Source organism: Kogia breviceps, chromosome 5 (assembly GCF_026419965.1).
Source record: "Kogia breviceps isolate mKogBre1 chromosome 5, mKogBre1 haplotype 1, whole genome shotgun sequence".
In the NCBI taxonomy this organism is placed as follows: Eukaryota; Metazoa; Chordata; class Mammalia; order Artiodactyla; family Physeteridae; genus Kogia; species Kogia breviceps.
In genome coordinates, this window is record NC_081314.1 from 84,014,526 (window position 1) to 84,032,332 (window position 17,807).

The 17,807-nt window shown below is 40.5% G+C and overlaps 1 protein-coding gene across 1 annotated transcript in view; it reads left to right on the forward strand.

Annotated features, from left to right (window-relative positions):
* The window catches only part of HGD (homogentisate 1,2-dioxygenase), a 43,600-nt gene that overhangs the window by 10,075 nt on the left and 15,718 nt on the right, over positions 1 to 17,807 (forward strand). The window contains exons 4-7 of the mRNA XM_059065423.2: positions 203 to 308; positions 14,008 to 14,067; positions 15,939 to 16,030; positions 17,230 to 17,264. Of these exons, the coding sequence (XP_058921406.1) occupies positions 203 to 308; positions 14,008 to 14,067; positions 15,939 to 16,030; positions 17,230 to 17,264 (293 nt within the window). The remainder of the gene's footprint in view (positions 1 to 202; positions 309 to 14,007; positions 14,068 to 15,938; positions 16,031 to 17,229; positions 17,265 to 17,807) is intronic.

Below are 17,807 nucleotides of genomic sequence, written 5' to 3' on the forward strand. Positions count from 1 at the left end.
GATGGATCATGCGGAAAGGTGAGAAGAGGCCAGGGCTATGGGCAGCAGTGGCTATTAAGAAATGATGCTGTGTCATTGCTTCTCACATTAAAGCCCACAGATCATTGTTGACTTGAGCGTCTTCCTAATGGTATTTCCTGAGCCAGTCTGTGCATCACTCATAACATCACCCTAAGGCTTATGTGTCCTTGTTTCCCCTCAGCTGGCTATATAGGATTCTACCTTCGGTTTCTCACAAGCCTTTTGAATCCATTGACCAAGGCCATGTCACTCACAACTGGGATGAAGTTGATCCTGATCCTAACCAGGTAACCTGGTCCTGTGAATTGCAGAATAGCATGTATCCAAAGGCTTAAATATAAACATTTAAGTCTAACCTGGGTCTTTGATAAATTAGACAGATTTTTAAAATAAATGCTAAAGTGTATCTGTTCTTTTGCTCACACTTTTGGAATTTTGGAATTTTGAAATTGATTGACTGTGCCTGTGCACGTGTGTGTGTGTGTGTGTGTGTGCGTAAGCTTTCGTTTTTCTAGCCTAATGGCTTTAGGAGTGCTCCAGTGAGTTGAATGAATGGAAATTTTATCAGCTGGTGAAAATACATCTACGCACCCATAGGTTGGTTGGTTTGTTTTAACCTAAACTCATCACAGCATATTGAAAACACATTCAACACTTATGCCCCTGAAAAGAGGCCTCTGATATAGAGAAGAGAGGCTTGTTGTCTGACCTGGATTCTGTAAGTCTAGTGTCACCTAGGAACTTCCATTCTTTGCCTAAGAGTTTCCTTCTTTTGGTCTAGTGACAAATGGGCTTTCCCTCTGCATATCAGTATTATTTATGTACTCTACTTTCAGTAACAAGACAGACCCATTGCTATAATGGACTGAGCTCCTTTCCTTTTTTCTTTACCTTTTGAGCACCCCAGTGTATTCCCTTTGCCCCTGAGTTTAGGTACATGTCACTGATAACTAGAGCATAATGCAGGAAGGAAAACAGACCTGGGTTTGCATCCCTGGCCCTCTACTTGTCACTGTGCCTTTGAGCTACAGTGTTTCACCTGTAAACTGGGATAATCATGACATCTGCCATGCAGTGCTGTTTTGTGAAATTTACTTGACAGAACAGGTGGTGAACATGCTTCGCCCAGTGCCTGGAACACAGTAGGCAAGAACCATGACTCTGATACAGCCATTTTGATATATTCACTTAATGGCAGTGATAGTACATTATGGACTTAATTATTATTAATTATTAGCACTTAATTATTTCCTAATTATGGAAATCTCAGAGAACCAAGTATCTGCTTGAGTGCTACTCACCCCTCTCCAACAGGGACAGGAAGAGAAGCCTTAAGAGTGGAAAAATATGTGAGTTACCAACATACAGTATCATCCACCTCACAGTCATTTTGAAGCCAAGACATCCTGCTTAAATAACTGACGCTTAAACTTGTGTGAAGTATAGTGCATGAAGCAGACATCCTCCCTGGTCTACCACTGGCCTATATATTGCCTGTGAGCCTATGGGAAAAGGCAGCCCAATCCCCAACCCTGCAGGCACAGTCGCCTGCTGAGACACTGCCCCTTTCCCCTTCAGCAGATCAGGGCCCTGTGCTGGACCCCAATTTGCACAGCCAACCTGTGGACCCCATCTTTACCTGTCTGAGTCTCACCTGGGATCCTAATCCAATCCCATACATCCTTCTCTCCCACACTCTGGGGTTAGGAACCCATCTGGCAGACACACTCATTTAATCATTTACCTCACTCATTTAACCATTTACTTCCCCACTCCTCTCACAAAGGGCCATAAATCATTCTACCCAAAGTCACTGTTCATTCTTTGAGAATCTGCTTGACTCCTCAATGGGTTACACCTCAAATTCTCCAATTTCTCTCTTAGAGTTACAGTGGTCATACTTGTTTGTTTTAGATTAATACAGACCTGACTTCTTAATAATAGGACTCCATCTTTCAATAGAAAAAATAAAGGATGGTTGCCTATACCTCTATAGGATTCTTGGTCAGGCTAAAAATTAAGCATTTATTATATACTAGCTTTGGAAGGTTGAGAAGGTATTTCAACCACAGTAAGTTTTCTAATTCTTTTCTTCAGGAGTCAAAGAGAATCCCCAATTAAGTTTCTGACAGTTCTCTCAAGTAGAGCCAAATCTCATATTATACAAAGGAACAGCGAGGCTGTAAAGTCAGCAAGTAAGACAAAAATTAAGTACAAACAAAATTATCTCTGAAAAATCCCTAAATCACCCATAAAGTATAGGATACATGGCTTTGTGTGTGCTACTTTGTATGGTAATTCTTATGCACACTAAATTTTAGAACCATTGAACTAAATTTGAGAACAATTGAGCATTGACTAAAAGAGAGATTATAGGCAAAATCTGTAGGCAGATGTTTGGGAATTCAAATCGTGGAGCCCTTAAGGTATCTATCGACCAGTGATGTATAGGGTGGAGAGGGGAGTTCCAATGCCTCTGCCTGCTCATACCACCCACAGTTATCTAAGTCTCTTTATACATCGTCATAGATTTGTGCATGGTTGTGCGGGCAACAGTAGAGCCACACCTATATCATTTTGTTTGGGGTGGGGAGGTGAGGTTTTAAACCTAACCTTTAAGGAAAATGTGAGTGTGATGTGTAATATGTAATATGCTCAGTAATATCCTTTTATTATATAATATTATTATTGCTATGACTACTATCAATACATTTTTTAAACATGATTACAACACTTCAGAATGATTATTTGGGGGTACAAGTGGCTTATCTATGGAAGCTAACCTCATTCTGATAGAATTTTTCTGGTTTTGTCTTATTATAAAAGCAATGTATACTTATAAAAACTTAAATGATATAGAAATTAACAAAGTAGAAAATGGAAATCTCGCCCCATATGAGAGTCAAGTACATCAGTTGTGCATGTTAATTCATTATTTCATAAGTAGTTAACATACATTTTGAGAGAGAAGTTTGAGGAAACTGCATTTAAAAGCCTGAATTAATGTAGAGGCATCAAAATAGCTGCATCAGAAGTTTCTGCTTGCTTTCTAGCAGAACCTCGATACACATTTGTTTCCTTCTCCCCTTCCCCATTTCCTTGCTTTGCTTTTTTCCTTGAACTTGTTACCTTCCTCCTGTTTTGAATCTTTCAGATGCTTTCTACATAGTGGCCACCAAATGCATTTCTTCTCCAGTATTTCCCCTGCTCATTTTCAATGTTGTGCTCACACATGTTGGGACAGATGTGCCCCAGAACTCAATCGTGCCTCTTTGGACACCAGCTCCATCAAGGTAGAGGTTTACCCTCCTCCCTCTCTAACCTACACCTGCCATCCTGCTTCCCTTGTCCTGATACACACCCTGGCTGTTCTTGCAAAATCTATCCTTTTGTCTTTTCATTTACACCTTCTTGACAATTTAATATCTCTTTCCAATTTTATGCTTCATTAATTAACCACAGCAATCTGCATTCATCACTTCCCTCCCATCTCCTTGTAATCTCTTCCAAATATGTACTCCATACTCAAAGTCTGAGAAAATTATATTTAGATACACAGCTGAAAGTTCTTCTCAGCTGAAACCTGTATAGTAGGTATGTTTTCACCTATTGCAGACCAAATCCAAAGCTTCATCAGCTTCACCAACTCCCACATTAGTCACCTCTGGAAATTTGAGAACATGAGAATTATTTAATATTTCCTCCAAGGGAGCATTATGGGATATGCTACCATCACCGTCATCTTTGATACCCTCCCAGGAAGATTGGAAACTATGCCCCCAAACCTTCATTTTCTTTTAGAGTATATTTAATTAATCATCTAAGAATTAATGCAAACTGGTTTTGAGTGTATTTAGATTCAGATGTGGACATAACAAGTTCAATCCATTAATATCTCACATAAGAAATATACCTAATTTTGTTCATCATGCACCTTCCTCTAACTTCTGGAATCCCAGAATTTAACAAACAAATCTGCATCTAATTTAACTGTGAGTTTACAGATTTCAATTAGCATTCCTGAATCAGCATTCCTCTTTTAAATGTCAGAGTCCTTTAAACTTTATCTTTGTTATCACTACAGCCCTAATGTCTTAATTGTTGGAAAGTCAGACTCTTGACCCAGTTAAGCCTCAGCTGAGGAAATTACCTTTTAGTTCTCAATCAATATCATTTGGACCAAGTGAGAAACACCTCAAAGCTAATTAAAGATTATATCATAAAATTCCCTCTGCCTCCAGGACATACAAATTATCAAAAATGTTTCAAAACAATACATCCTTAGAGGGTGTTTGATGCCTTATTTGTCAAACTCCTTAGATCTCACTATCCTAAAAGCCCCCTCCCTCCAAAAATGTCTTGGATTTCCCACCTCTTTAAGCTTTTGCCCATCTCTCCTATTCATAGCAACTTCTTGAGAAAGTAATCTAAGCCCACTTTATCACCCCTATTCACTCCTAACCCTTTGCAATTCAACCTGCCCAGATCACTCAACTGAAAGTATGTATACCTTCTTTAAACAACAATAATGCACCCCTTACCATGAATTCATGTTTTTATTCAAAACTTACATAAAAGTGTCAATGCCTAATAATCCCACCAATGCAGAGTTAACCACTTCTAGTGTTTTTGTTTCTTTCTTTCTAGTCCTTTTCTTTGCACATATATGTAAATAAATAAGGTCTGGAGTCTCATGTAGCCAGAGACCAAAAGTAATTGAAAATATTCCCAAGCAAATATTAATTTGCTTCTCCTGAAAACATTAAGGAGCATCCAGGCTATGACCCACAGCAACACTTTTCAAAATCCTCTTCCCCCAATTTTTCCTAGACTCCAACGCTCTCACACCTCGTCTTCCCCAAGTTCCTCAGGCCTGGACCACTTGTTCATGGCTTGCCTCTGCCTGCCCCTACCTTCTGCCTCTAGAAAATGACAGTGTAGGTCCTCATTCCATTTTCCCAGGACACACACACATGCACACACACACACACACACACACACACACACACACACACACAAACACATTGATCTACATGGTGAGACTGGAGTTCAAAGGACTGAGGGAGTGGGAATGAGCAAAGCAGAATTTTCCATAGGGAGCAGGGAAGGGAAGGGGAAGAGGCTGTGCATACTCTTATATTAATGCTGTTTATGTCTGTCTTTCTCTATCTGACTTACTTCACTAAGTAGAGATTATTATATGTGGAATCTAAAATATGATAAAAATGAATTTATTTACAAAACAAACTCACAGACAGAAAACAAATTTATGATTACCAAAGGGGAAAGGGGGAGGAGGGATAAATTGGGAGTTTGGGATTAGCAGATACAAACTACTATATATAAAATACATAATCAATAAGGTCTTACTGAATAGCACAGGGAACTATACTTAATATCCTGTAATGAACCATAATGGAAAAGAATATGAAAAAGAATATATATACATATATGTGTATAACTGAATCACTTTGCTGTACACCAGAAACTAACACAACATTGTAAATCAACTATACTTTAATTTTTTAAAAAGTAGTTACATATATATTTACTGTAAGTACAGTCATTCTCTAATACAGTTTTACATTCTGTTTTTTAAATTCATTTAAACATCATACTTTGTGCCTTTTTCCGTGTATTTTTCAACTCTGAGTGTAGATGATTTTTTCATGTGGCATAATTATCCAATACATGTTTATAATTCCTCTATTGTAAGATATTTAGATTGTTTCCATTTTTACTATTATAAATCATCAATGGCTAAATACAGTCCTTTTCTCCTCAACCTCCCAAAGCCTGAAACAGTTGACTTCCCTCTTTTCTTTTCTTTTTTATTTTATTTAATTTTTTTAACATCTTTATTGGTGTATAACTGCTTTACAATGGTGTGTTAGTTTCTGCTGTGTAACAAAGTGAATCAGCTATAATATCTCTTCCCTCTTGCATCTCCCTCCCACCCTCCCTATCCCACCCCTCTAGGTGGACATAAAGCACCGAGGTGATCTCCCTGTGCTACGCGGCTGCTTCCCACTAGCTATCTATTTTACGTTTGGTAGTGTATATATGTCCATGCCACTCTCTCACTTCGTCCCAGTTTACCCTTCCCCCTCCTCGTATCTTCAAGTCCATTCTCTATGTCTGTGTCTTTATTCCTGTCCTGCCCCTAGGTTCTTCAGAACTTTTTTTTTTTTTTAGATTACCCTCTTTCTTCCTGGATGTCTGTCATTTCCTGTGTTCTGTGACATTGTGTAAACCTGCAAAACAAGCCATCCCCAAGGTCCTGAACTAGACTCTCTTGCCCCTGCCCTGTCTCCATCATCCTCCTGGGAGAGAGGGAAGTACTTACTCTCTCCTGCTCCTCACTTCTTCTTCCTTCTTGTCTTTCTTACCTTCTTTTCTTCTTTTTCTTTTCACCCCCATCAGCCCTTCCCCTCTGTATTAGTTTGCTAGGGCTGCCTTTACAAAGTACCACAACCTGGGTGGCTTAAACAATAAAGATTTATTTTCTCACAGTTGTGGAGGCAAGATGTCTGAGATCAAGGTGTCAGCAGCTGGGTTTCTTCTGAGGCCTCTCGACTGGCTTGTAGTTGGCTATCTTTCCCTGTGTCTTCACATTATCTTCCCTCTCTACATCTCTGTGTTCAAATTTCCTCATCTTATAAGGACACATCATGTTGATCAGAGCCCACCCAAATGACCTCATTTTAACTTAATCACTTCTGTAAAGACCCTATCTCCAAATACAGTTATATTCTGAGGTACTAGGGGTTTGGACTCCAACATATGAATTTTGGGGAGAAGACAATTCAGCCCAATTCTCCCTTTGCCTCCTCCCCTTTCCTTCCAATTATCAGTTAGTGAGTCCCACTTTCATTGGACTCTGTTTTAGAGATGAAAGGTTAATTGCTGCTTATCAGGAATACCCAGCTTTGGTGAACTAAGAGGAGGAATTCCTTGAGCAGCAGGGGGTTTTTCTAGTCCACTTCACTTCCCACCTATCCCCACATGTATACATCTCTGCAGGTAGAATTATAGATATCTAACTTCACCCAACATAATTTCAGCCCAAAGCTTGGTATAACCTGGTAGGCCATGTTGCAGGAAGTCAGTCCCATCACTTGGGTTTGGAAGCTATTCTGGGGCTGCCTTCATTGTAGAACCTCATTTATACTCTAGCATCCACTTCCTCTCCCTCTCGCCATCTTCCACATCTCCTATGTTTTACTTTTTAAAATCTAACAATCATCATTCGTTCCTATGACATTAACTATTACCTCTCTGCAATATGTTTTACAAATCTCCCCACCAACTTCAAACCCCACAGGGGACATTGCCATGTGTATGTCCCAATTCAACAGGATCCATACCGAAGACATCATAGTCCCATCCAAACTTTCCTCTCTCTCTCTCTGGCTTCTCTAGGTCTGTTAATAACACAACCATTCTTTCACACTCAACCTGCTACTATCCCTCCCCTCCACTGCTCAGCCAGTCCTTAGAGTCATCTTTGAGAACTTCTTTCTCTCTTTACATTGAATTAAGTGCCATATCTATAGAATGGTGATCCCCATCTACATAAAAGTTACTGGGGTGACTTGTTGAAAATATAGATTCCCCAGACTCCCCACCCAGAGATTCTAATTCAGTAGGTCTGGGATGATGCACAGGAGTCTCTCTAGATGATTTCCATTCAGATTGGCTCTGGACCACACTTTAAGAAACACTGCTGTAGCATTTGCTCCCAAGATGTCTCTGGTATCTGTATTCTCCTTCCTTTTCTTCACACCCCTGGTTTGGACCTCTTTTCTTCTTACCAGGACTGTTAAAATGGCCTCCTAACTGATCTATGTTTCTTCCCACCCTATCCCACACATTGCTGCCAGACTCAACTTACTAAATTATCATTCAAAAATATTTAAATCCTGCCATTACCTCTCCCTCCCACTGCCCAGCCAATCAAGTGCAGGCTCCCATGACAGGTGATTCTTATTGTATCTTTCAAGCCCTTCCCTCTCTTCCATGTCCTCTACCCATCAGCCACACTGGAACCTTCACCATTTCAGGACAATACTCTAAATTTTCTTGCCTGGGTGCTTTATGCTCTTTCATCTACCTAGAATTTTCTCTTCTTCCCTCACAAGTATCCGTCCATCCAAATGCCACCCATAATTTAAGACTCATCTTAAATACCACCTTCTTCATTGAACTCTTTCAATATTTCTCAGAGTATTTGAGAGTAGGATCTATGTCTCCATTATTTTCATATAACCTGCAGTGTCCAGCACATGCCTTCTTCCAAACAGTAGAATCACAAGTATTTGTTGAAGTAACTCCCTGATAGCTTAGATCCCATCATCCTATAAATAGACTAGATTACATTTCTCTAAATGCATTCACCAGTGCTTGCCAACACCACAGTGCACATTGCCCTGTTGTTCAGCCCTTTTGGACAGTTAGCTGGCTCTTTTTAAGTACATCTCCATCAACTTGCATTTCACTGCTTGGAAAGATGTTGAAGCTGTATGCAAACAAGATTATTTTATTGCGTGTGTCTCTTATTGCTCATGTGTAAGAATGTTAAATATGCCCTGTACCAGGAATTATTCCTGAGGGAACATTCCTGCTTATATTTATCTTCCAAAGTCATTTCCAGTTATCCATTTCCTTGTTTTTCAATCATGAATTGCCCATACTTGCAGGGTCTTCTTGTTCCCTGAGGGCAGAGACTGTCATGTTCACCTCTGGTACCTAGCACAAAACCTGGCACAAGGAGAGGTACAATAAATCATTTGAATGAGTTAATATTTAGGGATTGGACAAGAATGCTGACTTTGAAGGACCTTAGCAGGATTTGGGTCCCAGGAGTCAGACTGGGCCAAGGCAACTCAGCACCGGAGGAGCAGTAGATAAGGGCCCAGATTAGAAGACCAAGTACAAGACCATTAAAAGGAGGCAAAGCCTGGGTTCAGGAGCCATGGAGATCATGAATTGTTTGGAGAGCAGATCAAGATAGGCTGAGATTAAAGGGCTCAGGGTTTAGGTTGCTAAGGGAGGCTGAGAAATTGTTGGTATCATTTCTTAGTAAAGAAAACTTAACTGCTCTAAACCATTAGTTTTGTCACTCTAAAATAGAGATAATAATTATGGGAGCCTTAGAGGGTTGTTGTGAGAATTAAATGTCATCCAACAAATATTTATTGAATGACTACTATGTTTCATGCTCTGGGTGCTGAATAATGGATATAAAGCCCTTAGCTTTACCCTCAAGGGCAAGGTCAAATAGGAATCCAGGTTTCTATCCATGAAAAAATGTCATCTAAATACTATGCTGGCTCATCTTTTTTTGTCTTCTCATGAAAGACTTTTAAAAGTCTAAACAAAGTACAGTGATTTGAATCTTCCTTACCTGTGCTCTTACCTGTTACCTCTAAGACCGCCAAAGAGTCACTCAAAGCCTGATTTCTCTCCACATAAATTATGTTGCCTTTTTCCTCAAATTCTAGATTTGCTGAAGAATTTAATGTGCCACTGTTTTATTTTATCCCCCTGTCCCATCTTTCCTAGTCTGGGCTGAAACTCACTGTAGTGCATTACTCTGGACCTCTCCTAGCCATAGCTGCTGCTAACAACTGTTTGCATATTATGATCACAAAAGCATCTACAAGTTACTTCCAAAATCTGGGATAGATGTTATCAACTTCTAATGATATGTCTACCTCTAGCCCACCAATGTTGTTGAGAGTATCCAACTCATCCAATCTAGTTGAGTCCAAGGCAGCTTTGGAGGGAATCTCACGTAGTGTTGAAAGTAATACTCAGATCATCCAGTACACCTCGCAATCTTCTGACTTTGGAAATACTGAGTCCAATTCTTTGGTTTCATTTACATCCCTGAGCATGAATTTCAAATCCTGATCATTAAATATTGCCACTGATTCTCCTACTCCTTTGGTAACCTTAAAGAATTTTTAATTCTAACTTTAGTCTCTGTTGAAGATGCTTTCCAAATTATTTTTGACCATCTCACTTCTAGTAAGTAAGAGTTTATTTTCGAATAGAATTTGCAGACCACAGCTGCAAAATATGTGAAGCAATGATAGAACTGAAAGGAGAAACAGAGTTAATCCACAATTATAGTTGGAGACATCAACACCTCTCTCTCAACAGTTGATAGAACAACTGGGCAGAAAATCAGAAAGGATATGGAAGAACTGAGGGGTTTTCACATGTATAAAGAACTGACTTATATTTTAGAAACAATCTCAGGACTTTTAGAAACATTTGTCAATTTACTTGCTATTGCCTGAATGTCATTTTGACTTCCAAAAATTTGCTTTAATCTTGTTCTTTGAGATATTAGCAATGTTCTCAGTGTCTTATATTTGTTCATTCATTCAATCATTCAATACAAATATATTTATATCCACTATAGTCAAGACATTGTATTGGGTACTTCAACTGATTTCATTGTTTCTGAAATGTTAATAACTGAATTCTGTGTGGGGGTTTCTTTAGCAATAATATATAATATAAACAGAATTAACTGTTAAAAAGTTATAGAATTAAATCAGTTAATAAGCATCCAGTGACTTGCCAGAAGTCACAGAGTAAATAGGAGCAGAGGCAGAAGCAGAACCCAGGTCTCCTGGCTCAGCCCAGTGCACAGTCCCCTTGGGCTGGCCTTGGATCAGAGGGTTACTGCTCCATAGCATGCAGTTAGTCTGAACATCTGGCTTTAGCAGGAGATGTTTCCACTCTCCACTCCGTAGCCTCTTCCTGTTTGTCCTCTCCTCAAATTTCCCTCCTTACATTCAACATGATATTGCACCAAAACTCTTGACCCAAATCTCTTACCTGAAGACTCAAAGTTGGCTTCTTCTTGTGTGCACTGGGTTTATCAGGACTACTTTGGGGTCTTTATTATTGTTCATGATATGCTGAGTATAGGTCCTGCACAATCCTCTGCCATCAGACTCACAGATAAATTACTCCTTTCCCTATACCATCTCCATCATCTGAAGGGCATCACCTTTTGCATTAGAGAAGGTTCTTCAACACCACCGCCTCATCCAGGATGTGGGCCCTATTGAAGGCATGTTACCTACATCATCATTTAGGTACCCTTCCACCTTCCACTCTAGGCTCTCTCTCCTCATGACTGATGTGCTACAGAAGACTTTGAAAAACTGACCAGCAGAAACCTAACCAAACCAACCCATTGGCCTCTCTGGTTCAGTCTTTCCTGTTCCAAATGTACCAACCTCTTCTCTAGGGGCCAGGACTTTATTTCTACCCACAACAGGTATTTTTAATTTAAGGAAGATCTACAAAGGTGCTGTCTTGCTGTCAAACCCAAGTTCATGTACCTGATGCACAGTGAGGGTAAACAAAATGAGATGTCAGAATTTGGAGCAGAGAAAGATTTATTGCAAGGGCCAAACAAGGAGAAAAGGTGGCTCATGCTCAAAAGGGCCAAACTTCATGATGATTTCTGGGGAAGAGTTTTTAAAGGCAAAATTTGGGGTGAGGACTGCAGGGTGTGTGACTTTCTTCTGATTGGTTGGTGGTGAGGTAACACAGTGATGTCTCTGGAATCTCAACCTTCTGGTTCCAACCAGTCTGGGGTCTAAGTGCTTGTTGTCAGCATATAGTCACCATCTTCCACTGCGTAGGGGTCTTATTTTCTGCAGAACAACTCAAAGGTATGCATCAGATACAGATATGTGTATCCCTTGAGGAGGAACCAGGAGTCCTGTGACTCTCTCTTCCTATTAAATGCTTGAGCCTGCTCTTTGGAACTCAGAGAAGGCCTAGCAAATTAAAGCCTTTTTTTTTTTTTTCTACAAACAAGAAACAGGGGACACCTGGGAGGGCCCTCCAGGGTCCTGCTCAGTTTCAGCCTTGGTGCAACAAACAAGGTAGTGCTTTCCTATTACTGGGATTCTCCCTCGCTTATTTGCTCCCTTTTCTTTATTTCTCTTTTTTTCTTTCTTGTCTCTCTTTTCTTGCTCTTCTTTTTCCCTTAGGTTTGGAAAGCCTTAGACTTGTATTATTTAAACATCCTTGCTATTTGGTAACTGGCCCTAGATACAATTTAGTTGATTGACTGATTGGTTGGTTGACTAAGTGGACTTATCTGAACATGAACATGAACAGCAATACAAAAATCACAGGCTCTCTGGGTTGGGTGTGCTGATTCTTAAACCATAGCTTCACATTAAAGTGTTTTTATAAGACAGAACTTTTATAAAATACTGATGCCTGAACCCTACCTTCTCAATCAGAATTAAGATTCTATTTAATTTCTTTTGGGGTCTCAAAGACTCTCTGGGTGATTCTCATGGCTTGCCAGGGTTTAGAATCTCTGGATAGATCTAAAAGGTTGCCCAGGTAACCATTGATTCGATACTTAAATCCTTTCCAGTGGGAAATCTAGAATGATGACTCCTCTTAGAACCAAGATTCTAAGTAGTATTATCTTCCAGACAATCTTCCCGGGTGTACAAACTCTGTGCTGCTACTAAACAGGGAAGCAGCAGGTAATGGTTCATGGTAAACCAAAACCCCCTTCAAAAAGCCAGCAGTGCTTAGCTGTGGCCCTGGCTGATGTCAGGGAAATATCCTCCTAGGTCAGTGGTGCTCGACCAGGGAATATTTGTCCCCCAGGTGACATCTGACAATGTCTGGAGACGTTTTTGGCTGTTATAACTTGGGGGAGTGCTTTCAGCATCCAGTGAGTAGAGGTCAGGGATGCTGCTAAACATCCTGCAATGCACAGGACAGCCCCTGCAACGAAGAATTGTCTGACACAAAACGTCAACAGTGCCAGAGTTGAGAAACCCTTTCCTAGATCCTTTGTCTCAGGTTCCCCACACTCCCCCCAGGAAATATCATCCCCAGTGGAATTAGTTCTAAACCTTTTCCTTCTTTCTGAAGCATGACTTCAACAATGTTTTTCAAGTCAACATCTTACATTCTTTTAAAGTAGTCCCAGAACGTGATACTCCTGCTTTGCTTTTAAGAAATAAAGGCTGCTGCCTGACTGTGTACATCAGAGAAGCAGGATCATCCCAGCGCTGCCTTTTCCACGTGCTGCTTCCTTTCCCACCCAGCTGCATCTCTGGACTACAGAATGAGCTGAGTCTCATGACCCTCTGGAGGGCCTGCCTTGACCAGGCACTGCAGCCAGTGGAGCCAGCCCTTGGGGTGCAGGTCACTCCTTGAGATGTCCTGAGGCTGCTGGGTTTATCAGCTGCCAGACTGCCTGGGTCAGGCCCACAGCCAAGTTGATTAATAAGTGCTGGGCTGACACTTCTAGTGGGGCTCAGACCTGCTGATTTTATTTCCTACTTGCTTAGATCATCTCATTATTAAATTAAAGATTGTTGTGATTTAAACTGAACCGGCAGGCAGCCTGGGGACAAACACGGGGTTTGGTGAAGAAACTGAACCTGGTACTGCATTTACCAAATCCAATCTCAGCTGGGTGCTTTTTCTTTCTCTTAATGAAATAATTCAAAACTCCAAGGGCTGGAAGTAAGAAGTAGAGCCTTCCCCTGCAGTGTCAGGAGCCCACACAGAGAGGCTGGCACACCAGGAAAGGGAGCTGATTATAAATAGCATAAAAAGCATCATCAGTCAAAACTCACTGATGTGCCAGAGCAAAATGTTAAAAGAAATAGCTTCTGAAATAGGAAGCAATGATTTTTTATTTTTGTAATTTAAAATGCTAAGGAATGAAGATAATATATATACATATAGGTTAAACATTCACACACAACACAAACATACACCCTGCATACACACACAGAACCCAACTGAGCCCCTTTAAGGAAATGATGGATAATTATTAAATTGAAAATAACAAAATCACAAGTAGTCAGAGCCTCACAGAGTGAGCAGCTGTCCTTTTTCATGCTATTTATTGAGAAAGTCTATGGTTTCCCCTTGTGAAATAATTTTTCTGTATGTGTATTTCTTTTCCAGCTGAGATGGAAACCATTTGAGATTCCAAAATCCTCTCAGAAGAAAGTGGACTTCGTGAGTGTAAGTAAGTCAATACTATCCACACCTGCCCACCACTCTCTTCTTCGGTGAGTGATCCAGCCATTTGCAGGCTGGATGCCAAGCAGAAGCAGCCTTGGAGGCAGGCAGGAGACATAGTACCACCTGCCTCTGCTTTTGGGGCTGGTAGAGGGATGTCTTACGTACAGGCACTATATGGCCACTGACACCAAAGGGCACTTGTGAGCTATTTACAACATCTCCAAACAGCCAATGGAAATTGGGCATTTACCTACTTCACGTTTCTTTGTTCCTGGCTAGAACACGGGTTCTGAGCCTTTTTGTTCCATGGACTCCTTTGAAAGTCTGGAAGCCTGTGTTTTTATTTTATTTTATTTTATTTTTAAATTTTTAAGCCTGTGGGGGTTTTATTGTTTGTTTTTTATTTTTTTAATTCATTTTTTTAACATCTTTATTGGAATATAATTGCTTTACAATGCTGTGTTAGTTTCTGCTTTACAACAAAGTGAATCAGTTATACGTATACATATGTTCCCATATCTCTTCCCTCTTGTGTCTCCCAAGCCTGTGTTTTTAAATGCATAAAATAAATTACATAAAATTACAAAGAAGCCAATTATATTGAAATACAGTGGTAAAAATATTAAAATAGCAAATTTGGTTTGGTTTATAGTAATATATATGCTACGTTCTTAATGCACTAAATCACAAGATCTATGAAAAGATCTAATAACTATGGTTATTAAAAGTATGAGCATAAATGATATTTTGGGATATCTGTAACGACTGTAATGTGATATAAAAGCATCTATGGTTTCTATCAGTACAAGTTTACAGGCACTTCTAAAACTGCTGTGGTTTGTTGCTTACATTCACGTTAATTGAAGGAAATGATAAATTTCAGTCAGAGATTAGTGAAATACATATATAATTTTTTTTCCCCATCCAATTTCATGAACTCCCCAAAATGGATCCCTGGGCTAGAATAGCATTGACTCAGGGTGGCAACTCTAGTTAGCACAATGCTGATTAGAAGTTCTGCTTGGTAGTTACAGGTGCTGGGAGTATTGGAACACCTGTGCTCAGAACAAAGCATATATAGGGGAGAGGCTGGGAACTACAAGGAGGTGTGGCTCAAAGAAGTGGAGGGTTCTGTACACCAGCCTCAGCTCATAGCTTACTTAAGGAGAGTCCAGGTGCCCAGCCTTAGGCCAAATTGTTTGTTCCATGTTGAATTCTTTATCATATTAAGTGCTCCAAGCCCTGTGTGGGCTCATCTAAATAGGCCCCAAACTTGCAAGTTGAGTTAAAATATAAAAAGAAATCCCTCACTCTGGATGAATTATAGATATCTGGAGGGACAGAGCTCCCTCCTTTCGGGAAGGCCCATGTGTTAAAGTCTTTGGGACTGTGGGTTTTTAGCAGAGAGCATTACAGTTGGTCAGAATACTTTACCCTGTTCTGGAACAATTAGGGCTGACCCTTTTTCATAAGCAGAGGGCTACCCACATGGTAATGTATATTTGAGGGGCATTAATTGGTCCTTAATGCTGCAACTCTCCTGCCCAAGCCTCCTAGATGCCTGATTTTACCTCCAAAGGAAACTCTCCTTCAGGTTGATCTTAAGCACCAAACTGATAAAATGCCAAGTAATGAATTGATGCTCTGTAAGGTCAACTCTGATGGAGCCATTAAGACAATCTAGATCTAGGGCCATGCCTGGCAATGAGGGTGAGCCACCATCTACAAAACATAAGTCAGGAAATTCTGGGTTCCCCAGAGGCAGCCTGGTCCCAAAGGGAAGACCCTAGTAGAATTTGCCACATGACTCTCAGGGACCAGTGGGAGGGCTGGCCTCATTCACCTTTCCCTCTCGTGCGGGTCTCTCCCAGGGCCTGCACACCTTGTGTGGAGCTGGAGACATCAGGTCTAACAATGGGCTTGCTGTCCACATTTTCCTCTGCAACACCTCCATGGGGAACAGGTAAGTGGCTCAGAGCTATGGCACGAGAGCCCCCTTCCCCAAGAGCTACTGGCAAGAGGGTGAAGGCTTGTTTGTTGTTTTTGTTACTTTTTCTTTTTTTTTTTACCCCAGAGCAACCTTGATATACATTTGAAAATAATGACAATAAATGAGCATTTCTATTTTGACTGACTTCTGTGGCATAAATAAGAATGTCACATAACAATGCAAATAGAAAAGGGACAATGGAGCACTGAAATCAGGAGTAGTTTAAGTATTCTGACTCAAACCTTGACTATAATTAGGTTTGAGTCAGAATATCCTTAACTTCTAAGGTTCCCCAGGGCTGTTCTTGAGTCCAAAGTCATACAGTATGAGCAGCCATTAGGGCTACCTGTTGGTGGCAGACTTTGGCTTCAGCTAATAACTTTGCGTAAGCTTAAAGATCCTAAATAAAAGAACTTACATATTAGATTTTTTTTCAATCAGAAACACTTACATAAAAGTCATTTTTGCCTTTTATTTGGGAAGCAGAATATCATAGCAGTTTTGCACACTACCTTCAGAACCAGACTGTTGTGTCCAAAGCCCAATCCATTCTTCCTGGCTGAGCAACCTAGGACAAGTCATTTAACTTCTCTGAGCCATGAATCAGGGCCAAGATCACGGCCCTATGACAAGGCACTGGAGATGTCCCTCGGAGTCCAGCGTCATATCAGACTCCTCCTGTCTGTCTACCTGAGCTACATTAACCTTCATTCAGTTCTTTCTACCTGCCATGTGCCTTCCTGCCTCAGAGCAGGTGCCTGTGCTGTTCCTTCTGCCTGGAATGTTCTCCCCACCCCACCCCCATCCCATCCCCAAGCCCCTTGCCTAGATGATTTCTTCAAATCTCAGGTCAGACATTCCCCCTTCAGGGAAGCCTTGGCTGCCTCCTCAGACTAGATCAGGTTCATTATTCTTTCAGTCCCCTGAACGTGACATTCACAGTGCAATTACAGTTTATGATGATATGGTTCTGTAATTGTTGGATTGCTGTCTGACTTCCTACTAGACTCTAAGGCTCCATGAGGGCAGAGATAGGGTCATTTTGCTCATCATTTTACACCCAGCACTAAGCCTGGCACATACCAGGTACTGAGCAATAATTTGTGCAGTGAATTAATTTGCCTGGACAGTGTTAAAACTGAAAATCATAGGAATTATTCTACATGTTTCAGATGCTTTTACAGTTCAGATGGAGACTTCTTGATTGGTAAGTTTTAAAGATTTCAGACCCTTTCATTGGTAATTGATCCCTAGTCATAAGCTACTTTTTAATTGTATACATATGACTTTCCTTTCAATCTGTCTTATTTAGTGCAGTCTACAGACTGAGGTGTAAAGGCAATTGGAGGTCTGGAAAAGATTCTTTGTGTACCCCCAAGCCCCTACTCTATTTCCTGGTCTCCCTGTCTTTGCTCGTTTCTTCTGGGCCTTTCTGATCTGGGAGATCTGGGCAGCTGAAAAGAAATGAAGAGTAATACCAACATGTAATTAACTTGTTAAGATAACTCTATTTGCCTTCACACTCACCCAAGAAAAGACCATCTGTCATTGATATCTGCAATATAAATACAAATTTTCATGAGACCATCAAGATGGAAAGTCTAGTAGGGATTTCTCTGGTCTTCCCATTCTTTTTCGATGGTTTTAGTACTGATATTCTGGAGTGAACATTTTGATGTAGACAGTAGACATGCAAATGCCAGCATTCTGCTGGAACTATCAGAAATGGATCTTTTTCCATCTTATTTCT